This window comes from Pipra filicauda, unplaced genomic scaffold (assembly GCF_003945595.2).
Source record: "Pipra filicauda isolate LSUMZ 115617 unplaced genomic scaffold, ASM394559v2 scaffold6_size6359152_pilon, whole genome shotgun sequence".
NCBI lineage: Eukaryota > Metazoa > Chordata > Aves > Passeriformes > Pipridae > Pipra > Pipra filicauda.
This window is the reverse complement of record NW_024104865.1, coordinates 5,000,805-5,028,546: the sequence shown is the minus strand read 5'-3', so window position 1 is coordinate 5,028,546 and position 27,742 is coordinate 5,000,805. Positions and strand designations below refer to the sequence as shown.

At 41.4% G+C, this 27,742-nt stretch overlaps 1 protein-coding gene across 4 annotated transcripts in view; it reads right to left on the bottom strand.

Moving 5' to 3' along the window:
* Positions 1-27,742, bottom strand: part of RPAP1 (RNA polymerase II associated protein 1) — a 40,948-nt gene that overhangs the window by 11,351 nt on the left and 1,855 nt on the right. For 2 of the 4 annotated variants that reach the window (XR_003546186.2, XM_027750187.2), the window contains exons 1-16: positions 25,226-26,612; positions 24,148-24,296; positions 23,545-23,637; positions 22,011-22,191; positions 19,804-19,989; positions 16,672-16,878; positions 13,126-13,241; positions 12,783-12,881; positions 12,227-12,328; positions 11,258-11,425; positions 9,700-9,882; positions 6,540-6,674; positions 6,179-6,358; positions 4,041-4,198; positions 2,519-2,698; positions 1,542-1,743 (exon numbers count right to left, since the gene is read on the bottom strand). Coding sequence is in view for 3 of the 4 variants with exons in the window: in XM_027750187.2 (XP_027605988.2) it covers positions 1,542-1,743; positions 2,519-2,698; positions 4,041-4,198; positions 6,179-6,358; positions 6,540-6,674; positions 9,700-9,882; positions 11,258-11,425; positions 12,227-12,328; positions 12,783-12,881; positions 13,126-13,241; positions 16,672-16,878; positions 19,804-19,989; positions 22,011-22,191; positions 23,545-23,637; positions 24,148-24,296; positions 25,226-25,415 (2,529 nt within the window). In the remaining variant the exon portion in view is untranslated. Of the gene's footprint in view, positions 1-1,541; positions 1,744-2,518; positions 2,699-4,040; positions 4,199-6,178; positions 6,359-6,539; positions 6,675-9,699; positions 9,883-11,257; positions 11,426-12,226; positions 12,329-12,782; positions 12,882-13,125; positions 13,242-16,671; positions 16,879-19,803; positions 19,990-22,010; positions 22,192-23,544; positions 23,638-24,147; positions 24,297-25,225; positions 26,613-27,742 lie in introns of those variants that run through there. The other 2 variants (XM_027750183.2, XM_027750185.2) reach the window with 1 other exon arrangement.

Genomic DNA, 27,742 nt, shown 5'->3' with positions numbered 1-27,742 from the left:
AATCAGAACTACCTTGAGAAATTAGTGTGGAACACAAGGGTCTCCAAAAAAAAAATTAAAAAAAACAATCAACTGCAAAAAGCATGATTGACCTACCCATCAAAGCACGACTGTGGATAAACACTGCACAGAGGATGAACTGTGGCTTTTAGAGAACCATCCAAATTCTTCTGACCGTAGTAGCAATATTCCAGGTTGAAGGAACACACTGGCAAATTTTAATGCTCTTTTCCTTCATTAGAATGCTGCTTTGCGATACAGAAATATTCATTTCCATTACATAAAATCCAATTTTCCCTCAGGTAAAATCCCCCTTCAGAAATCAGTAAAACCTCTGTGAAGATGTTAACCTTAGTTCTTAGTAGTTTAACAAAAATATTCCAAGAAGGTACCAGTACACGCTAATCTGGTTACTATACAAGTTGATTTTTTTTTTTGCACTAATCTATTCAAAGGTGCCACATGCAATTTTATTTTTTAATCAACTAACAACAGGTAGATGATTAAACTTCCTTTTATGTGAAAATTAAAAAACCCAGCACATTATAGTTCAAGGACTTCAGAAATTGTTCTGTCAGCCACTCTCTTGGGTATCTGTAAAGGTTAAAAAGGAGTATTAACCTCTTGGTTGTCCTGGTTCTCTAATGCCAGGACATAATGATAGCATGTGAAGGGTACTGCCAACCTTTGGGGCACTGAAGACATCTTTGAGAGATACAGGCAGTTTCTACCCCAGCCACAACTAATAAACGCAGTTGCTTTTGTCAAGTTTCAGAGGATTTGCACAAGTGTGAATAACTACAGCCACTAAATTACCCCCGCACCTTGAAGGAAGCTCTCCCAGGCTAGAACTCAGGCACGTCAGTTGGGCAGCAGAGAGGAAAATTGTATTTATTTTTAGATCATGAATCTTTAGGGTAGGTAAAGCACAAGACATTATTCTTCGACAGCGTCACACTGATGTGTCACCTTCAGAAAATTCACTTTAAAAGATGGTCACATACTATAGCTGTAACTGTACAGAATTTGACCTTGGATGTCAGTGGGGCAACAAATAAATTTATTTTTATTGTTTCCTATCCAAAGTTCATATGATATGACCCTAATGTTCAATCTTCCAACCAGATGAGTGCAGGTAGGTGTCCACATGTAAACTCTTACACTACAGCAAATGCAAAAATGCACAGCTTGATTTATCCCACCAGAAGAAAGGACTGCCACGCTAAATTAGGTCATATTTGCTTCACACTTTGGATCTCCACATTAAATAAGAATAATCACTGCACTACCACATACCTTGATTGAGACTCTGATCTCAACAGAAGAAAGGATATTTGGTACTCCTAATGTATAGGATTAGCAGACTTATGTGACCCTGAATGTCACACAGTCTAGATATAAGCTGTGGTAAACAAAATCTAGTTCTCAGCTAGAGAGACAGTTCTGTCTTTTTCAGTACTGCCTTTAAGTTCAGGTATTTTAGGTAACACACAAGCTGATGCTGGTGAGATGTGAAGACAACCTGTATTTTCAGGTCTTACCTGTTGGCTGCAAGCACTGTAATAAACTCCCAAGTAGATCACACAAGCTGTGGTCAGAGGTTGTAGAGTTTGCCAAGTTTCTGTATGGGATATCTCTTGAAGGAGTTTTTTCAGACTTGTCTCGAGGAAGGGCTGTAAGCCTGACACTTGATTCCATGCTACTGGAGGAGGTGGAATCTGTACGCTATCTTCTGAGCTATTACTGAAACACAATGGAAGAATGACACAGGATAGCAAATACATCTCAGAAACAACTGTCATCAGTTTTAACAGAAAGATTACCAATTCCACGTAGCTTGGAAGGCCATATCCAACAAGCGATTAGGGGGAAAAAAGTGTTTGCATATTCCCAAAGACCAGATCAAATCAATTTAGGCAGAAAGGAAAAATTCAGGATCTACTCATAAAAGCTGAAGTTTCTTCTCCTGCACTTCTATGCCCCTGAGCTGTGCTCTAGATTTACCAGACACACTATCTCAGTACTCAGCTTTAGTTGAAGAGTTTCTTCCTTTCCACCAGAAAAAGTACCTGTGTCTTCAGCAAATCCTGCTGCTTTGATGTCTATCAAAACCAACCACCTCTTAATCCTGACCCCTCTTGGTCTCCGCAGAGAGGTTCTTTCCTCCAAATCTCAGGGAGGTTATTTTTTTTACCCCAAAAGGAAGGTCAAAGGAGCCTTCTAGCTCCTTTCAGCAGGGCACTTGGCTAACACTGCCCATCTGCCCCGTAGCTGAATACAGATTTTGACTCCTGCCTCTTACCAGGCCAGCAGGCATACAGCTATCAGACTAGATACTGCTTCTGACCTCGTATCAGAGGGAATACAAGAGGATATTACCCCACCATGCAAGGATATGGTGGGACAGGAAACCATTGCAAATGAAAGGGGGAAAAAGGTGATAGCCGGGTCTCCAAACCAAAGAAAGGGAAGACAGGATGCCAACTACTCAGATGCACAGAACTGGCAGAGAGCCTACCTGCTCAGCTTGGCCTGCAGCTCTGCCGTGTAGCCTGCTGTCTGTGTCACATGTATCAACAGAGTAACTACTGCCGCAGCTCGCTGGACAGACAGTTCAACCATAGGGCTCCTACCAGCGCAAGTGCTGAGCAACTCGGGCAGGGACTGCAGTATCCTCACCAGCACAGGGTAGAGATCACTGTAGTATGAATCATAGAACAGATGAGGTTACAAAGGGTCTCTGGAGATCATCTGTACTTCAACTCCCTGTTCAGGTGAGGTCAGCTAGACCAAGATTGCCCAGGGATATGTCCAGTTGGATTTTGAATATTTTCAAGGATGGAGAGAGTTCACGATCTTGCTCTGCAATATGCTCCAGTGTTTGATTGCCTTTATAGTAAAAAAATTTTTCTTACACTTCAGTGAAGTTTCCTGTATTTCCATTTGTGTCCATTGCTTCTTGTACTTTCACTTCATACCACTGGAAGAACCTGGCTCTATCTCTTTTACACTCTCCCATCACATATTTATAAAGATTGCTAAAATGACATTATGAGAATCACCACCGCCACCACAATAATGAAAATAAGCAGACGTGGAAAAAAGATGACAAAGGAAGAATATTGCCATTCCAAATTCATGTGAATGGGACCTACCTAATACTCTGTCTCTAAGCACTCTGATTATCTCTTGGAAAAACTATTCTTGCAAGGGAATAGTTCTCAAGTTCTCATCCACAGTATCCACAGTTATAATCTTACAGCTTTAAGGAATCTTCCGCTGTTTCTTTCGTCAACATTATTTACAGTGCTAAAATACTATATACAGTTTTTACTCTTTTTAACTAATATACCTGATTGTGCTGGAGAACACAAAATGCTGTTGTGGATGAGAATCTCCCTTCTGAAACTCAATACTGACCTTCCTTTTACTCCTCTTCAGAGCAACTCCATAGCCACCTCTTTGCTTCCAACTCCAAGGCCATATCTCTGCTTCCAATTCAGTGCAGTTACAGAAAGAAGATTCAACACCTGAGCTAGGTCAGACCCATCCCAGTGCAGACCTTGGCAGTCAAGCACAAGAACTTGTACTGAACTGAAGTCAATGCATTGTGCAGTTTGACTGCATCAGTCTGCTTCACTCAGCATGCGTGCTGGTGACTGCTGCCACAGACTGCCTTAGATCAATCAGATTCAATCCTAGGTGTGCTGCAAAGTGTGTGTCTTGATGTCACACAAGCATAGATTATTCATGCCTTCAGGGGAAAAGGATGCAACCCTAAAAAGTTACAGTGGTCTCCCATAGCACAGAAGAGAAACAACAAAGTACCAGTGCTTAAACCAACCAGAAAAGGACAATACTCATCACAACTACCTTTAGAAACTGTGAGTTTTACTGCAGGAGGCCAGAGAAAGTGAGATAAGACACTCTGAAGGAAACAGAGACTGAGCCTAGAGAACCCTCTATTTGCCCCTCTGGAACAGGATGTCCATTTTCTCCGTTCTGCCCTCCACCCCCATTTCTCCAGCTTTGGGCTGTACCTGTAGAGATCACAGGCCTGTCCATAACCAGCAGCCACAGCCCAAAACCGCAAGGCTTCCGTGCTTAGCCTTATGGCTTCTTCCCTTGGCAGAAGCAGATCCAGAGGGTCTTCAGCTATAAATCGACTTAACCGACTTCTCATTTCAAATTTGTTAAGCTGTAAAACAAATTAACAAAAAAGAACAAGCAAGAAAAAAGATAAAGTGACAAGGCACATCAGTTGCATGCATCATTACCTCATTACTCTGACACACAAAAAGAGCTGCAGATTTCAGTTCAGCCCACTCTAAACTCCTCTCTTCAAATGCTCCTTAAGATTACACAAATTATTTTGTGTAATCTTAAGGAGCATAGGACAAAGGATTAGTAAATCGTCAATGGCTATTAACAGAGAAGTATTCCTGGAAGGGATGCCTAGGGGTACCTAAACCATTCCTAACACAAATCAACTACACCTAAAATAATTTCTGATGGAGGTTTATCTAGCCCATGCACACTCTTGTTTTGGATGCTTTCTGCAGCATTAAACTGATTTTTAAAAAAATACGTAACTATCCTTCTTTAAATAGTCTTAAATAGAACTCCGTTAGTCGATATTACATGTAAAAATATACCTTATGAAAAATACTGTTTACAAAAGTACTGAACTGATGCAGACGTTCTTTTTGGGAGGTCACACTAAATGCCATTCAGAGGTTCTAAATCTTTCTATGATTCTGTGTTTATTTTATAAGAAGAGTGTACCTCCTGCCTATTACTTTCAAAAAGTTATAGAATGTTGATGCCTTAGAAATGTTCTGAGCTTATTTTAGTATTGAATTAAGCATGACATGACTCATTTGCAGTTCTCTAGAAATAATTTTTATCCTCCCCTACAATTGGGTATTTTTACTTAACCACAAAAAAGAGCTTCTCTTTCCTCCTCCCACACATACAAAAGCTTGTGTGTGCTCTGTCTAAACAAATGAGGTAACAATGTCTTTTTCACAGCACAAGGACATACAAATGATTTAAAACTCAAATGCTTTAGAGACATCTTGTAGGGCAATCAATGCACACCAACAAGAAAGCAAAGGACCTGATGAGTCAGACTATGAATTCTGACACCCCTCCTACAGAACAGAGGACAAAGTCAATTTTACTTCCACGAGGAAGATGGAAGAACTTTGTTGTTAGCTAAAATAAATTCCTACATTGAAGGTTTAGTTTGTATTATCTTCCATTCCCATGTTTAAGCACGTGTAAAAAACCATAGAAGAGTGCAACAGAACCAAAGCCTGAGTGTCAGGAACCCTGTAAGCAGTTTTTGCGTGCCTTGAAACAACCGGAGTACACAAAGCCTGAAGTGGAAAGCTATCTGAATTTTACTCTAATATGTTCCTATCACAACTTACAGCCTTTAAATACGGCACTATCCATCAGCAGCACATTATTCTCCATATTTTACAGCACAGACTGGTGTTCTTCTGTTGATATTAGCAATTTCCTGGCTAACAATTTGTTAGATGGTGTTAACAAAACTGAACCAAAAACCCGAAGAAGTGCTCTTTGCACTGTAGTGGGTGCTACTCTTGGTAGATTTTATGCATTTATAGCACCAGCATGACAACCTATATGAGTGAATGCAATTATCTCTGAAGTGGAAAACCTCTCCAGAACTTGTTCAGAGGAGTTGAAAATACTGATAAATGACCTCAGAGTTATTAAGACAAATAAATGGCAGAAAAATTCAACCAGGGTTGTAAAACACAGGGACAGTGATAAGTCTCTGGCTTATACAGTCCTATGCTACCTATCACTGGAACATGGGAGAGTACAGAGCATCACACACCAATGTGTGCTCTAAACATTTGCTACTGGTCAGCATCACCATACTGTGTTCCATGATTTTGCATAACTTCACTACATAAAAAAGCAGAGAAAAGCTTGAAGCTCTTCTGCTGCTACACAGCAAAATCACCATTATTATCACACCGTTGACAAATCTTTCAAAACACACCGATGCACTTTCTTCACAATTATTATTTCAGCTTCAGCTCAGAGTCACCTCTAAATAAACTTCTCTCTTTACTTTGAAAGTAAGGCATAGAGAGCAAAGGCCTTTACAGTCATAAAAGCTCTTCCGAGAACCACTCACCAGCCTGGCTGTTGCATTTCGGCCTCCAGATGCCAACACTCTGATGAACTTCATAGCACTGGCACAAGCAACTCCATGGAGACTGGTAAGTAAAAATCCTGGTTCGGCCACTTGGGGATCCCACTGAGTAGGAAGAAATTCCCTGACAATGGTCTCGATCAACCGAGGACAGTCAAGCAGCTGCAGAGAAACAGCAGGCAGCACAAATAACCAAAGGTAGGTAAGCAGTTATGTAGGCAAGCAGAAGACATGCAAAACAGACAAGTTGTCTAACATCCTTGCCATAACTTTGCCTGCTTCTTCCTTCCTTTTTCAAACCCTTCTCTGTCATTCCCAAGCTCCTGTACAATGGGAGATTTACCTGGCTACATGCTTCAGAGGAGTGCCTTGCTATGTGGGTGAGGATGTGCAGTATATCCAGGACTACCGTTGGAACAGGTCGCACCACCTCCAGGATGTACCTCAGCCGGTGCTGGATCCGTGTCTTTAAAAGTCCCTGAAGGGTGTTAAAAAAAAATAAATCCATTATACTCTAACTGATTTCTCTCTGCACTTCAGTTGCTGGAAGACAAAAGCAGATTCAATTACATCTTCTGCAGAGATGGTTTTAAAATTAGCAGTGGGGAAACAAAGAAATAAGGTTCTGGGGATTTTCAAGTACACTGGCAAGTGTTACCTCAAGAGAGCAGGAACAACTGAACTTCTGTTCTGAATCAGACCATTGGTGGGGTTTGGGTATTTGTGTTTTCCAGAATATAAAACGCAAGTGACAGGGAATAGGAAAATAATCTTTCCTATAGAGGACTATTAAAACCTATTGTTGCTGAAAAGAGTTCTCATGCTCCTTGAATCATTTTCACCACATCCACCTAGTGCAGCACTTTGTCTGATAGTACCTGCCATGTCAGAGAAAGTTGACAGAAGCAGAGAACAGACACGAATTCCTATTTTGCAGTAGAAAAAGAGATGTATAGAGATTATGTGATTTTTTATTTATGGTTCACTGAGTAGAAGACCATGACCAGTGGCAGTGCCAGGAAACAAATCTTCAGTTTACTTAACAGTGCTTTGCATTCCTGGTTCTGCAAAAAGGCAAATCCATAACATCCCTAATCTCTAGTACCGTTAGTTTTTAAAAGTTGCAGCCAAGCAAGTTGCAATTCTAGGCCTGACCAAGTTCAGCAGCTAGTTTAAATACTCCTTTCCCAACTGTGTGGAATAATTGGGTTGTAACAGCCAATATGCAGGTGTGAAATCAATTTCACAACAATGGGAACAGTGGGGAATTTTATCCCAAATACCTTCTGAGTTCAGGTCACTTGGAACAAGTTAAAATCCATTATGCTGAACCATGTAACTGTTTCCAGAATCACAAACTGGTCTCAATTCTACCTAAAACTCTTTCGTTAAGCTTTTTAAACAGTGTCACCAACAAGTAGAACACATCCGAAATCATAAAGCTTCTAAACAACAGCAGATGCCCAAGTACAGTAATTCATTCACCCAGTGATGCTTTTAAACCAAGTGCTCAAGCAAAAGGACTAACTGATGTGATCACAGGTTTTAATGACTGCAGCAGGCAAAAGAGTTGCATCAGCTTGACCAAGACTGAATTTGAGATAACAAAAATTTTTAGATCTTGTATCAAAAATATGGGATTAGGCTTCAAATGCGGGAGGGATTCCTTACAAATGCTGTAAAACTCTTAATACGAGTGTAGTGGGGGGAAACAGTTTTCCCCCTGCAGTTATAAAATGGTAAAACCCCAGGGGGTGGTGACCCTGGAAGTTTTGAAGTTTTAACCAATGAGCGCTTTTGCAAAATATAAACATACCACAAGCAAACGGAAGAGAAGCGTAGTTGTAGTTTGGTGACAGAAGTGGTAGCCATGTTCTGAGGCCACGAGGAAAGGGGCTCAGAGCCCCTTGGGGCCTCTGGGGCCCCCCAGTCCCTGGCTAGGGGGGGCTGCAGGGACTTGGAACAGCGTAACGCTGGGCTAAGTACCTGTGGCTCAAAGCTAAAAAAGTTTTCTCCACCGTGAGTGAGCAGAGACAGAGCAGCAGCAGAAGCAGCATCCAGAGACTGTGGCTAAGAGCCAAAAGATAAGAAAGCCACAGTATGCAGCCAAGAAGACACAGAGATGTCTAATGAAGAGAGAGAGCAGGACTAAACTCTACACAGAGTTTTGGGGGTAAGAACTGAACCAAACCCCCCCCAAAACCCTTTTGAGACCCTTCTTAAGTTGGGGTGGTGGACTCCTACTGGATGGAAGTCCTAAAATGCAACATGCAGCACCAGAGAGAGAAGAGCTGAAAAGCTCAAAGCGTCCTGGAAAGCTGGACCGGGACGGAGAAGGAATGCAGAGGGGGGTGACCTTGGCTTTCCCCCCTTGCCACTGCTGCCAAGCTTAGCAGCCTGAGACAGAGCACAGGTGCTCTGGTAGAACTCTTGAGGCAAAGGCTTTCAACTGAAAGCTGCCCAAGATGTTCTGACTCGGGGTGAACCCCCTGAGGAAGGGACTTTCACGAAGATGCCCCTGCACTTCGTGATATGACCATGGTGAAGCGAGTTTTGTCCCTGCTACGCAGCCCACGGAGGAAGACCCTCGTTCAAAGACGGGTGGCCGAGGGGCTTGGATACCCCTCGTGTGTGCTGGCAGAGATCCAGCTGCTGCATGAGAAGAAGAGCGAAACAGATAAACCTGCTGCCTTAGAGACATGGTTGCTCTGAAGAAGGGATCTTTCCTTTTTCCCTCCTAGACTTTTATTTGGAGGGGAGAGAGATCTGATCCATTGTAAATACTGATTTATCATAGTAGAGATAGTTGAGATCGTGTGTGTAATGTATTATAATATTTATGTGTACAGTCATTGTAATATATTCCCTTTCCCCCATTTTAAGTCTCGTGTGGTTGTCTGGAAAAAACCTTCTCACATTGAGTTGAGATTGGGGTGGGGGTTGAAGATAGGGAATTAGATTTTTGGGGCTCTCAAACCATGACAACGAGAAACACAAATATGAGGAATGAAATTTGGGGAAATGGTAAGTAACCACCTAATGTCAAATAAAAAAAGAATATCATTGTACAAATCTACTAGTTCTGAACTATCTAGCTGTAATATTCTTGTTCAACTTTACAAAAAACATTTTAATAACGGTTGAAACCTCTTCACTTTTAGCTCAAGTAAGTGAGCTTGAAAGTCACGTCTGTATGCAGCCTTTCAGCAAAGTCTTACAAGGTCATCGGTGTGCTTGTTGTCAATTTTCCTTGAGGAAGTTAAGAGATATTAAAGATACTGAAATCACACAAGTCAAGACTCAACATTTTTAGAGATCAATAAAATCATCCTCCTGGTAATACGTGACAGAAACATAACAACCAACAGCCAGGGAAGAGTTCCAATTCTTGCTCAGAATGTTCTTGTCCAGGATGCACAGGAAGGTAGATGTTTCAATAGGCTCAGCACAGTGCTGTGTGTGCTATTTTCCTAAAAAGATTTCAGGTCTAACACTGTGCTTACCTTTACAACATCATATCGGGCCACATCTGGATCTGGCTTGTTTTCATCCTTTAATTTTTTATCTTGAGATTTTTCTGTTCCATTTAATTCTTCCTCTTCCTCCTCTTCTTCCTCCTCATTGTTGGGGACAAAGGGGAATGTAGCCATCCCTTGGTACCACGAGAAAGTCCAATCAAGATATTTCTATAAGGAGAGTAAAAGCATATAAAAAAATTCTCCCAAAGAAATCATGAAAGACAAAAAATTTTCAAAGACGCTTTTCATTATGGAATGCTTTATTGATTCCTACCTAAGCCCAGGAAAACAGGAACATAATAAAGGATATTCTAAACATATACAAGTAGAAAGCAATGCTTTTTCAGGGAAGTGATTTTAACCTCATACACACACACACTTGGGAAACCATGAAAAGCTCTGCTCCTTTCTCAGAGACCTTTTAAAATTCAGCAACACAAGACTCTAGGAAGGACTCTCCAAGTTAGAAAACATACTGACAGAGCACCCACAGTGCTGCTTCTGGCACCAACAGTTAGCATTTCCGGCTTACACAAGACATCACGCCACAGGCTTTGATCTGAAAATCAGAGCACTGCAGACATTATAAATCAGAGCAGTATCAGAAGAAAGAAAAACACAATAAGAAGCTGATTTATAGCACTAATTACCTACCATGGGTGGGCAGGACTCATCTAGCAGAACTCCATTAGGCTCATAGCTTAGAAAAGGAGCAACATGTGGAGAAAGCTATCTTCATTTCTATTGCCTCCCACTAGGGATAGCTCTACAGGCCTGGTAAAATTGCAGGGAGCTTCTACCCACTCTTGTCTGTCACCAGCCCCTCTGCAGTCAGACATAGGAGCAGCTCTCAAGAAAGGAACTTGCAACAGAGCCCACAGCATGCTTTGCCTATAACAGACTGCTTCTGTCCAACCAGGAATACATTTTAATCTTGTTACTGGAGGGTCTCTACTAGCTCTGAACACCTAAAAGAAGTCTCAACCTTCTACCAGGTGAAAAAGCATCAAGAAGAAAATAAACATATGAGAAGGCAAAATTAGGTATGTATCAGTGTTACAAAAGAACACGGGAACAAAAGCACATGAGAACTGCAGAAAATGGACAATGAGAGAAAAAGAAAATGGCATTATTATGAGGCATAAAGGAAAGCATCTGTTAAGAAGCAGGAAAACTATAAAATAAGAAAACAACAACATAAGAGGCCATATTAAAAAAACTAAATTCTACGCATACATTAGTAGTGGCCTGATCTAGATGGTAAAGATATCAAAAGAAAGAGAAACTCAACTCAGCAGCCCACATGGAATTTAATCATGGGGCAGAGCTAATTCAAACAGGTGGAAAAACAGATACCTGAATCTCTCAAACTGGGATAACATACTCCAGTGTCTGTCCCAAAGCACAGGAATGATATTCTCTTCACCATTAAGCTAACCTGTCCAGTAAGCCTTTGTTCAAGCTACTTACCATGTCTTCTCATTCTGATTCCTGTGAACAGCTCAGTTTGAAATCAAACCCAAGCACTTATTGATTGTCTTACCTCATCATCGAGGGACACCAGTAGAGCCCGGAGAGCACCAACAGATGCTGCCATGACATTATCCACTGCATCATCCAGAGAGAAGCGCAGCAAGAAGAGAAACCCAGCATCAAGCAGCAGACGCAGAACGCTGCCTTTCAAGGAGGAAGCAAACTCTCCAGCCCTGGCCTGAAAAGTATGTCACACAGAGCCAGGGTTAAGGCTGTCTCAGTTGGGTACATCTCAACATTCCACATCTTTGCCTCCTCCCTTTTCTACTGTAAAGCTGCTAAACTGTGTGCAGGTTTTTTTCCTTTATTTTATCCTCCTGTCATTCTACAGAGGCACACAACTACAGTTCTTTAATGCAAGAATATTTTCTTTCTAAAGTCTGAACCCATCTTTTGACTTCACTCTGTTCTACCCCACTGTCCTTCTCAAAACAACACTGCTATTTCTTCTCTGTCTCCAATGCCATTAGGTAGAAGGTTAGCACTTCCCTCAAGAGTTAGGTGGAAATGTGCACAGAAGTATTCATTTTGCTTTATGGTATTGGCAGGTTGCTCTATGAGTAGGCTTGGTTCTTTCTCACCTCCTACAGGAAATGCACAATGTGAAGCTGGCTCAGACAACCAGAGTGAAAGGGTCAATGCCAAGAATAGGTTTGTCACAAAAGTAACACCAAAAAAACCAAACTTGTGTCCAAATCAACAAAAGAACTGAAGCTGCAGCACTGCTGCCAAATAACACTTGGAACAACTTGTTGGAAGAACACTCTGGAACCCTTCAGAGAAACCCCAATCTCAGTTTGTTATATCCCAACACTAGGTTTTCTAACAGTAAGGATCCTCAGTGAAAAAGAATGCCTTGTAGGTGACTTTGCTTACTTCTATTGAAGTGCAGAAAGTAAACAACTAGTACTAGAGAATCTGGGCCCTGATACATCAGAAATTGGAATTATGGGGAGAATTTCTATAGAAAGTGACCTACCTTTTGAACAATACGACCTAGGACCTGCAGAGCCAGTGTCCTCTGCTGTGTAACTTGGCTGCGAGACAAATGAAAGAGTTCTTGGAGAGAATAACCAGCTCTCTAAATGGCAGGGGAGAAACAGAACAAAGAAACCAAAACCAACCCTCAGCTATAGGTAAAAACAGGCCTCTTAAAATAAGATTAACTGTAAAAGACTGAATAACAGAAGATAAAACTGCAATGCAATGTTGTTTGCTACTTTGTGGCAATTGCAGAAGAGATTCTCATAATTGATGTGACAGGAGAATACAGAACCTCTTAAGAAAAGGAAGTACATGCACCTTTTTCCAATACCACAGAACCTTAATAGCATTAACAGAGTTTTCTGGACATAAAGCAGTTAATGTATGCAGACTCAATTTGTCTCTAGGAGTTTGTTTCTAAAGAAAAATCACTCATCTGCATTTTTCTAAGATTCTTTTTTGTCACTAAAAAGTCTTGACACAAAAGGAATCTACCAAATGAAACACAGAAAATAGAAATGGATGTACCCTTTCTACTATATTATACCTACCTCTGCCTCTTCTCCATGGTGATGCAAGCCTAGATGTGTTGGTAAATCAGCATCTGCAGGAATCAATTCTCCTTTTAAACTGAATCGAGCTTGCATTCCCTACAACAAATGGGTGGAGGGAGAAAACTATTATTTCTATTGCTGTCCACTCCATTCATCACTTAGAATACCATTTTTTACATCAACTGCTGGAAGATGACAGTTCAAAAATACTTTAAAAAATTCTTTAAAAAATTTACAGACTGAGTAGCCAGAGGACTAGCCTTTGAAGCCTTCAAAACTGTTACTGCTGAGAAGCATGATTCAGACACAAACATGCAAATATCAGTTTCTGCCTTCAAACCTCTTTGGTTTTCTTCTGCCGGGGTGAGGGCAAATCTTTCATCCATTCTAGCTTCTCAAACTCCACATTGTCCATGTGAATCCATTCCTTTCTGGGCTTCAGAGGCAGATCATCATCTTTGTGGGGGGGAGAAAGAAATGGCAGTCTTACTTTCTAAGATAGAGATGAAGAAAATACTATTCCCCCTGTGCCAAGCTACTCGGCTTAAAGACTGCTTCAAATATAGGATTACATAAAATAAAAAGAAAACCATTTTCCATCTGTCTGTTGTCTGATGCATAAACATCAAAGGTTTAAAGCTATTTTCATCTTTCATGAGAGCTAGAAAAGGAAGTAAACAGCACTGTAATGAAATTCACCGACAAAGCTCATTTAGGAGAAGTTGAACAGAAGTCAGGACACAAATAAGGCAAAATTATCAGAACTAGTGCAGAAAAAATAATATCAGCCTTACTTTTGAGAAAGCAAACTAATATCATGCAAGGAGGGGAGTGTTAGGGGAGATGTGAGATGATTCAAAAGTATTAATGCAGAGAGTCCAAGAAAATTACTGGAAGTCAGTATGATTTCAGCCCAGATACACTGAAGAGAGCACAAATACTATTATTTGTGCTTTTGTTGCATTCATGATGGTGCTCTTCAGTATCACCCCTAAAGGCTTGAGGAGACCAGTCTGGGAAACAAAACAGCTGAAAATTTGCACAGCTTGCCAGGGAGACAGCTCGGTGGGGAAACTGGACAGCTGAACAACAATGTCAAAGGTACAAGTACCAAAGGAAGAAATTACTAATTTAACTTTATAAAGAGCTTTGATTAGAAGAATTTGAGAAACAAGACATTTATGCCTGACATCATAAGAAGTGCCCTAGGAAAGAGACAGATCAGCATGTGGAAGAATGTCAGAAGTGAAGGGACTAGAGAGATGTAACTGGAAGTTATTTGAACGCTAAGAAAGGTAATGCTTTTTTACTAGGATATTATCCCAAACCAGAATGAGAAGAGATGAGCTAAGAAGTCTTTCAGAAGTCTCAAAAGAAATCACACATACAGACAGTAACAGGCAGTCTAAGGGCATGAAAAGCAGCATCGCCACTCCTGCTGGAGCTGCCCAGAGCTCATTTGCATTGCAGCTATTAATCCTAGTGCTGTGGTCTTCTCTTGCAAGGAACAGTGAGTCCCACTGAGATGCTCTTCTTTCATCAGATCTTTTCCTGCTGATAACTGGCCTGAAACCTAACCTTTTACTTTGCTCCAATTAACAGATAAACTTTCATGAAGGGTGCTCATTCTCTATAGGATGAAGCTTCACTCTTATGATCAATGTGGTATTGGATCAGGCAAAGAACCAAGCACAGAGTTATCTTGCTCAGCCAGAAAGCTGTTCTACAGAATTTCAGCCAAAGGCTCAGCACGCATTTTAATTGAAGAGAAGGAAAAAACATCAGAAATGTACGAAAGCAGAATGTTTGTGGGTGGTAGATGCAAAACTAGAGGAAATAAAATCAGCAGAAAAATGAAATATATTGACGTTTGTAATTTAAGAAAATGTTTTCTCCATTAATCATCAAATTAATAGGGTTAAGTCATTCTGTGAACAGGATTACGCATGTTACTACCAGCCCTTATTATTATGATCTTGTCAACAAAAAAAGATGGATATATATTTCAAGGCATCAGCAGATTGTTACTGAGAAATCCCTTTGCAAAAACACAAGCTGACAGCACTGAACTTTTTCAGACTTGGGTTACATTAAAGGCTACTACCCAACCTCTTCGCTTTCTGCTTTGTTTCCCCTCTTGTCTCAGTGCCAGAATCTGCTTTTCCATTTCATAAGATTACAAGTTGCTGGATAAAGGCTTCACCATCTTGTTTCTAATAAACAGTAGCCTTTTATCTCATTAGAGAGGCAGGTTTGACTTTGGAGCAATCCCATTGCTTTGTGTCATCATACTCCCCCTGGAGAAATTCAGTGTAACCCAGCTGAGCTATTCATGATGAGTTTATTTCTGAGCATGAACAGATGCTAAAATCCCAACATTAAGTGATAACGTCAGATTAATTTTTACATCTCCTGTTGGCCAAGATGGGCTGCAGGCACAAACCCAGGTGCTGTAAAGGCTACCCTTGGTTTTATAACTGTGTTCCACTCACATTTGCTTAGTTATTTCAAATACCTTGGGAAAACTCCTCTTTTTTCCTGTGCAATCTTCTATAGGAAGCAAAAGATGTCAGCACACAATGCTCTAAACACTGAGCTATTTCCAAGAGCACCGCTATGGAACTCCACCACTACAGGCTGAACAACATGCTTCTATTGCTCCCAGGTGAATAAAAGAATTTCACTTAGTCTGGTGCTACTTGTGCACTCAATTGTTTTGGAACTAAAAAAGAACTAAGAATAGTCCTTTTGATTAAGATGGATTTGTAGAAAAGTAAAACTTGGGGAGAAACAGCAAAAGGACTGTTCAGTCAAGTGTTTTCATGAAAAAGAGGTTAATTAGCTTTATTTCTCCTGCACATGTACATACATTCACTCACAGACTCATCCTTCTCAGCAAGAAAATGGTAAATGGTTGTTATCTCTTGTAAACATCAAGATGAAATCCAGGGGTGATTCAGAGACTTCTTTAATAGTCTGCATGTTACTGGAATACAAAGAATGCATTAGAAGAGAGGATCAGAGGAGATGGAGACAGCCAAAAATTGACATGAAATTGTGGGAGAAGCATACTATGAACAAAAGTGTGAAGAAAATGAGAATGGGATCCTAAAAATCACCACAGAGAAAAAGAAAATGCTAAAGAAAAAAAAGCAGTGAGGAAATAAAAGCAGAAGCTTAAGGAGAAAACTCTTACTTTCTCTGCCATGAAAATGTATGGGTTGCTCTTGTTGCTGCTGCTAAAGCAGCTTTCTCCTCATACAGGTATATATTGAGCATTAAAGAGTTCTATCATAAGAGGCAAGAGCTCTGTAGCATTCTTCACAAAAAGCAGAACAACACTCTACACCTTAATACTTCCCACTCCATTCACAGTACAAAGAAAAGAACTGTATCCTGTGGAAATCACTGTCTGGGCTCTGAGACACAAATCACAGAGTGGGTCCATCAGGAGCAGTGTCATGCTAAGAGATCCATGCTCTATATGAGCAATTTCCCTGAAGTGAGACCATCATCTCCATGCTATCCTGTGAGCAAATCACTAACTCTTACCTACCCATCACCCTCTTGTCCCCAGTCAGTTCCAGTTAAAAGAAATTATTCAAGCAGCAGCTGAATCTCACTACTTACACTCTCCTGTTTCCCTGTTCACACAATGGAACAGAAGAGTAACAATGCCAAGTTTAAACTACATTTTTCATCTAGAGGCCTCAGAACAAATTTCAAAAACAAAGCAAGATCTCCCATTGAATAGCTCAGCTCCATTACATAGTGTATCACCTTTCTAATCTGTGAAGCCCATTGATCAATATGGATTGATGTACAAACACCATACAAACCTAACATTTATGTTCAGAAAATTAACAACGTGCACTTTGTTTCTTACCTGTGATTTCTACCTTCACATTTTCTTCCTTCCTCACAGATTCTTCCAGACCCAACTCCTGCATGGAAAGAGATGATCTTACACCATGCTGAGCCATTGGCAGAGATTCCACAAACTCCTCTGGTCTGTTCTGTTCCATTTTTAACTCTTTTTTCTGGCCTTCATTGTTACCACGTTGTGACTTTAAGAAAGCAACTAAACTGGGATCTGCAAGTATTGACAAAGAGACAGACAGAGATGTGACAGAAAGTCTCAAAATACTTCATATGCCTATGGCTCCTGCTATTTATGTTCCAGTCTCTTCCACATGTCCTCTTCTTCTGTACCAATTGTCACTTCTTTTCAAACTGAGGCATTTCACTGCTTTAAGACCTCTTAGGCACATAAGTTGGGTGCAACTGATGGGTGAGGAGACACCAGAGAAAGAACTGACAAATCTCTTTCAAGGTAAAGCAACCACAAAAATTCTAGTTATTTTCTCAACTTACAAATAAAGAGATAATTTTTTTTTCCCCCATCCCTGATACTGAAAAGGCACATCCAAACAAGACTATTCATTGTGGAGAGAATTCTGTCTGTTAATTACAAGAGGGACCCAGGTCTGACAGTTCAGTTACCCTGCCTGTGGACCACTCAGTGGCATCAATCTGAACACTACGAGAATACACAGGACAGACATCACAAAAAGAATTACCTGCTCTTTATTCAATTGCACTAGAGTTGCAGTTCATAGTCTAGATACTACATTACAAGAAGGAGACCTTGTTTGTTCTGAACTGACTTCTCATTCTGAGAGTCAATTATCATCTGACAACATTCAGAAAACAGACACAGCCATTCTCTTCGTGCTTTTGAGTGGAAGAGAAACATTTGGAAGGTAGATGTGTTTTGAAGGATAGGTTATATTCCTATGGCTCTAAGATGGTCATTTTACTTTCGGATCTGCTACAGATATATCCCACATCATTTTGGATGGAGTGCACTGTCTTTGAATACTCTTCATCTAGAAAATGGTGCTGGGATGCTTACGCCAGAGGTTGAGTAAGAGATTGTGCATTGTGCTTCTGTGTCAGTTCTGGTCCAACTCTGTACAAGGTACAGAAATACTCCAATAAGCAACGTCAGAGATATATAAAGTAAAAGAACATAACACCTACATTGGTTATTTATTCTTTAGAGGGCAAGCAATTTAGAAATGCTCTGTACCTGAGATAAGTCATCTCAAAAATTACTCCCGTGTCTCTGAAACATCTATCCCACACTTTTGATTGTTGCACCTTCTCCTCATGATGCAGTTTAAACCCTCCTTGGCAAAGGACAGGCATTCAGCCCAGTCCCATTAAAGTATTCATATTTTTTCTGAATGCAAGCAGAGCTTTCACTTTCTCACACTTCACTGTACACAGTAAGGAAAAGATGGTATTCATTATTTCATCATTTCACACAGTGGCAAACAAGTCACTGATCAAGTCAATCTGTGCACAGTATGTCAGAAACTAAGCCTGCTTCTGTCCAGAGTCTCCATGAGCAAAACCAGAACAGTACCAACAATAAGACTCTGAAGACACTGCCTAGCACAGAATTGCCTACTCATCCTCATACTTCACACCATGAAGTATCATCTGCTTCATAACTAAGAGGTTAACTCAGGGACTGGGCGGCATCTAACACCCACAAATCATTCGCTTCTGAATACGGAGAAAAAGTCTCCTTAATCCACAGCTCTGTGCCTGTCCAGTTCCAAAGTTAATCTGTAAGTCAGCAATTCAGTTTAGGAGTTGCTTCATCATGCATAAATCCCTACCCACAAGTATTCTGGGAATTCCAAAATTACTCCCAGTTTCCTTAAGACCTCAAAGACTGAGATCTACAATTTTAACCCATAGGGCATATAAAAAACCCACATTGCTTCAGAAAATATTGTTCAAAAATACTTAAAATACATCCTATCCTTTTTAACCTCCTTCAGTATTCACTTCAGTAATATCCCAAAGGATGGAGTGGCGAGGACAAGGAGCAAAGATAACAAATCAGTCATAAGAATAAAGTGAATAAACAGGGTATTTTTCATACACATGCCATTGTTACAAGCAGTGAAGCTAAACAAAATAGTAATTTTGGAGAGTTCAGGTCTCTGAATGAAGGATGTACCTAAACATTCTGTCTGCAATTATTTTGCAGTTCCTTTGCCACCTTTCCAGTTATACCCAATATTCCATTGCTGCTAGTAATGAAGTCAAGATCATGAACATGATCTTTAAGCTGAGCCCACGATTTATGCATCTAAAATGCCGCTCACATGTAAATTTGATGCTAGAGGATCTGAAATTATGAGTATCTAAAAAATCCTTGTCTGCCACCTACATCTGTACATCTGCTCTTCTTAAGTATATAAATCCATTGAACCCAATGCCAACAAGTTTTACAGTGCCTTAGGTCACACAAAGTCTTATCAAACATACCACAGTTTGTTCTCCTCTGCCTGGTCATCAGCTGCCAGTGACAGGCATTCCCAGAGCACCACTGTGAACAGGGCTCCAAACCAGAGACCAGATCCCTGTCAGAATTCCTGCACCCAACAGCCTGATAATTAAAACACTTTTTCAAGAAGTCAAGACTAGTTGTAAGTTCTTCTGCTCTACCAAGAATAGATTTGAATTGAAATCTCCCACATGCCCATATGCTCTCTCTATTCAGATACTGACAGTTCTGGCCCAAGTCTTAGCACTTTGGAGAGGAAGACCAAGAGCTCGCTCTCACCTCAGCATTGCTATAGCTTTGCTTTCTTATCTGCTTCAGAGAATTACGTTCTAGGACCTTAATACAGATATATGTAACCATTATTTGGTGTGCAAAGCAACACCAAAGAGTGTATGGAGCATCTTACCCCACAGCAGAGGGGGGATGAGAAAGACTTAAGCCAAACTATCTCTCACTGAGAAATAAATGCTCTTTTATACTTAGCTCTTATTCATAAGCTACTGACATGGCATGGAAGATAGATGATACACATATGGAATGAGCAGGAATTCTATGCTCCCATCTCTGACCCGTGAACTTGTTAAGACTCCAGGACATCTATACACGTAGCAAACTTTCACATCTCAAGAATCGACCCTGGGAAGCACATACCCATTTGAGCCAGAAGCCTTGCCTGCTCCTGCAGGATCTCTTCCTCAGACATGGACTGCAGCTTCTCCAAGTTCTCTTTGTGAATAGCTTCAGCTTCCTGCTCACTCTTTTGGCTTCCAAGACCCTCTCCAGTTATGAGACGAGGACGCTGAGAGGTCGAAAAGTCACCAGCTTTATTGGTAAGATCTAGCGGAGAAAGCACTTAGTGATTTAAGTGTCTACAGCATCGTGACTAAATTTCAATTTTGTCATTACCAGGCTTCCAAAATTTCTTTTTTTTTTTTTTTACTTTGGTAGCAAAGTTAAAATAGGAGTAAAGAAGTTTAGTTCAGATTCAAACAAAACTAAAATACTTGGGCTTTCACCCCCCATCACAACAAAACATCATTTCCATCTTTTTTTTTTTAGGAGCTTGAGGAGGGGATGGGGGGGAAAGCAATTTTGCTCCTTTAAAGCAAAGCAATGGCAAGAAAAGGTAAACTGGAGCATAATTCACAATTCAGGAGTTGGAGCACTCATCCCAGTTAGTGAATATTTGATTCTTTCTCTGCCCAAGAACACCTGAACCCACATTTGTACGTCAGCTGAATCAGGACCTAGTAAATACCTGCTGAGTGAGACAGAAAATTACAGCTATTAGGTAAACCAGTTTCTGGACTGATACAAGATACGTTATCAACACCAGTATGTTTGCTTCTAACAATGCCTTGTACTCACCCTTAAGGGTTAAACATACTAGAAATTTCAGTAGGGGAGCATTTTTCCTACCCTGAACAAAATGAAGTCCCCTTTATCACCTGATCTAAATCCATTTTAAATGCTCACTTCATTTAACAATAGCAGCAGGGTAACATGCTCCTTTGGTCAGAGTGAGACCCTCCAGCTGTCCTGAAACCCCCTATACAAGGACCTAACTTAGTGGCTTTATTCCTTATGTTTTATTCATATGCTCCATATATTGACTCAGAACATCCCTATAATCCTAAACTAGCCTACCCTGAAAGCATCAAATCCCTGTTCAAACAACAGAGCAATGACACTCATCATAACATCAGTAAGGTTTGATGTCATCTCCACAGCAGTTGTTTTGCATATTGAGCAGAAAGAGATAAGACAGGTCGACCTGGTAAAAGCTTCAGTAAGCTTCCCCCCATTAGCAACTAAACTGAGGGTTACTAGGCACAAACATGTTGTTACTACAAGAAATTGACCTCCCTCTTTTCTCTTGCTTCTAATGATCCTGCTACAGCAATCTTGCTGAGGAGGTCAAGCAATTTTCTAATCCCCCTGTTGTGCTGCTACATTTTAGAAGTGTTCTACTTCAAGAGGATCACAGCTATAGGGCTGCTCTATTTCCCTTTGAGATTTGCCCAATTGTAACAGGATATACACCTGGATGGTGGATTTGTGCACACACAGCACAGCACACCTGGGGGTTCTCATACCAATTCTCTGATGGAAGTCAGGGCTGACACAAACCTTAACCAAACGGTGATAATCTTCAAATGACATCTGGCCTCTGTTTCAATGTCAAAAAGAGGGAGTCAGGGTAAAAGCCTGATGACACATGGTGGTCCTAAGCAAACTGGACTGCCCAAGACACATACAAACAAATTAAAAAGCCCGGAGATGCTGGTACCAGTTGAATTGGCTTCATCTTTCCTTGTCACGTTGCTGTCAGACAAGTAACTGCTGGAGGTGGCACTGACTCATCAGCACTGCCTCACAGCATTCCTTATGGAGCAAAGCCACAGTCTCATGGCAGCAGATCTGATGACGGAAAACTGAGCTTTCAATCATCTAGGTAGGAGTGAGAACCCACATCACTGTGGTCTCAAACGCCTTCAACAAACACAAGAACCACCTTCTTCCTAAAATTGTGTAAATCAACAACGAAACAAGAAAAACTTTGCATATAGCAAGCAGAAAGAAAAAGGAGGACAAGAACCTTGAAAAATAAATCTATTTGGCCCCATGTGAAGCAAAAAGGAAATCAGTGAGAAAGTTAACCCAATTTTTAGAATGTTAATCTGTGTCTCAGAGCATTTAAAATCCTAGTCACAACACAAACATTCCAAGTGAGCTTGAGATTCTTAAACTAAAGACAACAATGCTACCATAACTTAAAAATAAGGTGCACTGACGTTTCTGGTTACTAAGGCTATGTAAATACGATAGGCTGGATAAGCAGAACCTTCTCCACTTACCACCTCTGATGCTGGGGAGAGGTGTCTCTCCCGCTGATTCCTGAGAATCCAAGGCATCCAGCGCAGCTGATCTTACTTGCACACAGTCGGCAGCAGAGGGAGCTGTTGCTGCCTTTTCAGCAGTTCTTTTCGCTGCCATCTTCTGCGCAAAGATGCTTTTTCTTCCAGATCCCACCTTTACCTACAAACAGGGAAGCCATGTGTCACCACTTTCCTCTGCAGGCTGCCCCAGCCACTAACAAGCATATAGATCTGATCCTAAACATACCCTCAAATAAGATTTCGGGACATGACTCAGAGAAGCTGCTGGCATCCACCTGGCCTTTTCTGTGATCGTGCTATTCTTTTTTAAACACAGTTTAATGTTAGGACAGAGAGACAAAAATATGCATGTTTTCGGTAGCTAGAGAAAGAAGATGATTAATTATTAAGTGAATTCAAGAACGGCAAGTGCACCTAAAATATCACCAAACACAACAGTTACAGCTTTCCTGCTGTTTGGAAGGTCGGCATAGCTGAATACTTTGGATTTCTGAGGATAAATGGGGCTGTACTTCACTGTGCTCACCACAGGCTTGGAACAGACTTCTTATAAGGTTATTAGAGAGCAGCAGGGTGAAGAGATTTACGCAATAAGAAATAGGCAAATGGTGCTAAATAATCCTGACTAATTTACTGTGCTGCTTGTCCAGGTGATGGAAGGGCACAGCTCTGAACAGCCTTGCACAGGATGCACAGGAAATCCAAAGCAAACTAAGCAAAAAATCTCTTGCACATACCCAGTCCAGAGAAGAAACTTAAAAGGCAGTCTGAACATTGGGTAGCTGCTTTGTGCACTCCTGTATCAGGTAAACAGAACTGGTACTTTAAAAAGTATTATCCCTGCCTTTCAAAACAGTTGTCCTTCAAAATAAGCTACCTCCTCAAACCAACCACAGCTATCAATCACATACCAATTTCCAGCATCTGACTCCCACTCAGCTAGCAGCTCTTGCTACTACAGCAACAAGCAATAATAGCAGCCATGGCTTCCAGTTTTACAGCCTCAGAAAAAAAATATGTGAAAATCCAAAAAGCTGCAAAAGATAATCCTTACAACCATATTCAAATGTCATACTAGGAGAATTAAGGTGCAACTTTGGTAAGAACAGACTTAATCAAACCTGGTGGGCAAATTAACAGAGATTGTTCCTCAGAGAAAAACAAGCAGAACAGGATCAATTCTATTACAGCAGTGCAGATTTGATCCACCTTACTGAAGTTAGCTGAAGGGGGTTGCCTTTTTCCTAACCCAAAAGGATTCCAACATTATTTACCTGCAGGGTTTGGAGTGCCTGCTTGATGACAACTTGGAAGAAAAACTCTCTCCTACACTAAGATGGCAATACCAGTGATATGTTGAGCTAACTCATGATCTCCAGCAAACTAAGTCAATTATTTTGAGCCTTACCAAGCCTCACCAAGCATTAGGCTTTACTGTGGAGAAGTTTTAATTTTTAATGAAGTAGCATAAAATGTCTGCTCCCAATCTTACCTCACTTTTTATCTCGGAGCGGTGAAATGACCTTGGAAATGGGTCTCCCGTGGGCACTGGCATGGTCACTGCTGCTGCACTGGTGTCTCGTTCCTGAAGAAAAAAATCAAACCATGTAGAAACCCTTGCAACAGCCAGATATGTTTGTATCATTTAGCTGAGAGCAGACTCAAAATCTCTCAGCTCTGCAGGTCACATCGTCATCAGCCTCAGAACACCTTGTGCTTATTTAGAGCCAAAGTGAGCTATTTTCCAAAAGGCTAGGCTGCCAAACTCCACACATCACTCAAAGAATTAGATAAAGGAAACCTTTAACATCCCCCTCAGAGTCCAAAAATTCATCAAAATCCACACTACAGAACATGCCTGCATGCAAGCAGTGTGACCTGTAGGCAGTTTGGGCTGGAAAGCAGATTTGAATCCGTATTTAACTGACAGCAAAAATACACCCAAAGAGCTTTTTCTTTCAAGGTGTTCCAGAACACTGGTTACAGTGCTGCTTCATTACACTGTAGAAATAAAAAGCAGCAGAGCCCTTCATCCCTGTTTAGTTTACAGCATTCAGAAAAAAACCACTAGATCATCACGAGAAAAAAGACATACAATAATTTTGCTTAAGACTGCTGTAATGTGTTGATCATGACTCTCCAGTGTGTCCTCCAGATCTTCATCCTCAAAGTGGACAGAAGCATTTTTGACCTTGGACTTTTTTGGAGGAGCTGGAGTTAGAGCTGGGAGAATATCAGGAAAACCTAGGGAGGAGAAGTAATAAGAAAAAAAAAAGCAGTCAAGTTACTTATATAACCACTGTGCATTAGGTACAGACCAAGGCTGCCTAATAGCACCTATTACTGCTCTGATGAGAAATAAAGATGAGGAAGCAAAAAGACAATTATGAGTCCTCTGTTTTTGACTTGCACTGAGTAGCAAAGAGAAACATGCTCAAGAATTTTATTATTTATGTATTGGCACAAGGTCTTTTCAAAGAGTTCCATAAGCAGGAGAGGGTACTGAGATCTGACTGCAAGCACTAAGGCAAGAAGCAAAGCTGTACAGAAACAGATACTATCCTTGCAGGTTGTGTTCAGGCACAGGAAAGCATATTTCCACTGCCAGCTGTAACAGTGAGGGATTTGTATGACCATGAACAAGTCAAAGCCCTCTTTTCACTTGCTATGAATAGATCATATCTCCTCTATCTAGAAGTAAAAACTGCAAGATTTAAATTGTTGCTTTTTAAAAAGCACCTTGAGCTTCTGAGATTATCAAGCACATGACAAAAGTTACTACTGATGTAGGAAACAAAAGCAAGACAGATCTGCTGGCTGAAAGCTGGAGCTGTTAGCAGAGCTAAAATTCAAAGATGCTGAGAACAGGGTCTGGATGGATGGCAAAATAAGCACTGAGTGTTCAATTGGTACAAATCACAGAAAACACTCTTGCTAGCAAGGTACCAGAGACAGCTGATAAATGTGGACAAAGGCAACAAAGGTGGTTCTACTGGATGCTAGTAACATTGGACAAGGGCATTTTCCAGCTAAGAACGAAAAATACTTCAAGGAGGACACAAATGCGGGGCAAAAGCAACATTGGGTTGAGAGGGAGGTGAAAGGCAAGCAGTGAGGAACATGAAAGGGACAGAGAATCTTAGTAATTCAGAGAAGCTCAGAAGAGAATTTACCATCCAACATGACTACATCCTTGCTGGCCTGTAGCGGGGGTCTCCCAGCATCTATGCTCCCTTCCTCCCCCTTCCTCTTATCTGCTTTCTTCACAATCTTCACTGCAGGTGAAGCTCTGGCTGCCAGGAACTGGTTTTGAAAGTGCAGCAGGTCTGCCTCAGACTCCCCAGGTTTTGGTCTTGACAACATCCTGCCTTCTTGCTCTTGCAGTCTAGTCCTACGTGCTGTTCACATAGAACCTACTGAAGACAATGAAAACTGGTTACAGAACTGGATTGCCTGGAATTAGGATGAGGACAGCATGGGAAAACTGTTCATTTTTGTCCCACTCTTATGTTCCTGTACATATTATAGCCATCCTACTTCAGGATCACCCCAGGACGCAACTAGATGAACCAGAGTCCCAGACAAACTGCTGCCTCGTTCTTCATTGCTGAGCAACACACTACTAAACAAGCCAACATCTGGTCTACCAGTCCACTGGGAGCAGAATGGCATCCATCCAGCAAAAATCCAGCCGAAAAGTGCATCACTGACAGAATGCCAACAACGTGTCCTTGGATTTGCAAAGTCAGGGCAGCACCTGGTCCATGACAAGAGATTTGACTTAGTCCATTATCAATATCAACCAAGAAATCAGAGACACAGCATCACACAAATGCCCCACTCCCCCGATAATATCTTCTCTGGATCCTAGCACTACCATCCCTGTCAGGGTGCAAGAGCCTGCCCACATGGACAGGGACAACACACTCACTGACTCTGTTTGCTCTCCTTCTCACTCAAATCTCCCAAGTCAAAAACGTTTTTCTTCCTGACATGGTTCTCCTGCTTTAGTTCTGTCTCACTCTTTCACCACCCTCTTATCGGTAGAAGCCATGCTACTTCCAACCATCTTCATTCACTGCCCAGGACACTTTGGGGAGATTTATAAAGACTTTTACTTCTGTGTACAAGAGAACTTACCGGGAAGACAACTATTCCACCTCCCATCTACTGGGCAGGAAAATATTTCTAACTATTACACCCACCTCTTATTCCCTTGGCCTGCGACCACCAATCCATTTCTCACAGGCAGCAAGCAGAGTGTTTGCAAATGCATTACACACGAATTGAATCACTGAGCAGCAATAATGCTGCAGACCTGACACCCTCCCACACTTGCTACGTTGAAACAATTTGTACCTATTTGACCTCTTCCACTTGCAAAAGCCCATCAGGACTCAGTGATGACTTATTGGGAAGATGGAAAGTGGATATGGATTTTTAAAGGCACAGTTATCTGCCATATGGACAGGCTGCACGCATGAGAAAGTGCAAAGCTTGGAAGTGAATCTCTCTCTTAACCTCAGACCAAAACGAAGTGCAATCATTGGGCAGGCACAGCCACTGCTCTGAAGCCAATGTCTGGTCTTATGCTATTCATATCCTACTGGACTGGAAAACACATGGGGAGCTACCTTGTGGGAAAGATGCAGACAGAAACAAGAATTACTTCCTGCAGCATTTATGAGCTACGCTTGGAACTGTTATACTCCTTTCAGGGATCTCGCTCTTCACCAAGGTTGGTTAGGTGTGATGTTGCTGGTTCTAAGAGAACAAAGGCAGACAGGGAGTTTTACATTTGGTTGGTGCTTTTAGTCAAGGCATTAGTGTAAAACCACCAACCACGTCAGACTCAACAAAATCTCTGGAATTGCAGGGGTTGCAACGTTTCCAGGGACCCTCCATTCACTTCAGTATTTCATGACTGAGGAAACAGACCACTCCAGCCAATGCCAACGTCACCAGCTATTTGCTCCATTTCAGAGATCTCAAAACGCTGACATTTATGGAAGCTGTCAGCTCAAGAGGCCCACAATGACAGCTTCCGTGTACACCAAACTCACATATGGCACAAGCAGCAACAAGGGGAACTTCCCTGAACCCTCTCAACAATAAAACCCTTCCCCATCACACAGGGAAAACGCCCAATTTCTCTAACAGTGTGGTCAAGGACATTTATGCAACACGGCCACCTGCAAAAGCTACTGCAGGGCAGGAAGGGCAGGGAGCACCCTTCTACAGTGCCTTACTACTCTCAGAGAAGGACTTCACACAAGAACACCTGGGATCTCACTGCGGCTCTCACTGATGCTGAGAATGCAGAAACACTCCCTTTCAGCCCACCTCCCTTGCTGCACTGCAAAAATTGCAACTTCTGCAGACAGCTCCTTTTTTCTGTGGATACTCCGAACAGAAGCACACACCTACTTGCTGGTTATTTATGGAGCTTTCTGCCACAGTGGGGCTCCCACAGCCACACTTCAGTTGCTTGGACCCTCTTTGATATGCACAAGCAGCACCACACACACCCGACACCAAGTGTTCCATGCCCTGTCATCACAGGCTTCAAAGCCCAAAAGAGGAGGATGCCAGGATTAACAGACACAAACCACCCAGCTAGAAGCAAAGTGTGCTGCTAATCTTTCTGCAGCAGCCTCCTCCACACAGCGCTGTACAGAAACTTCTCCAAG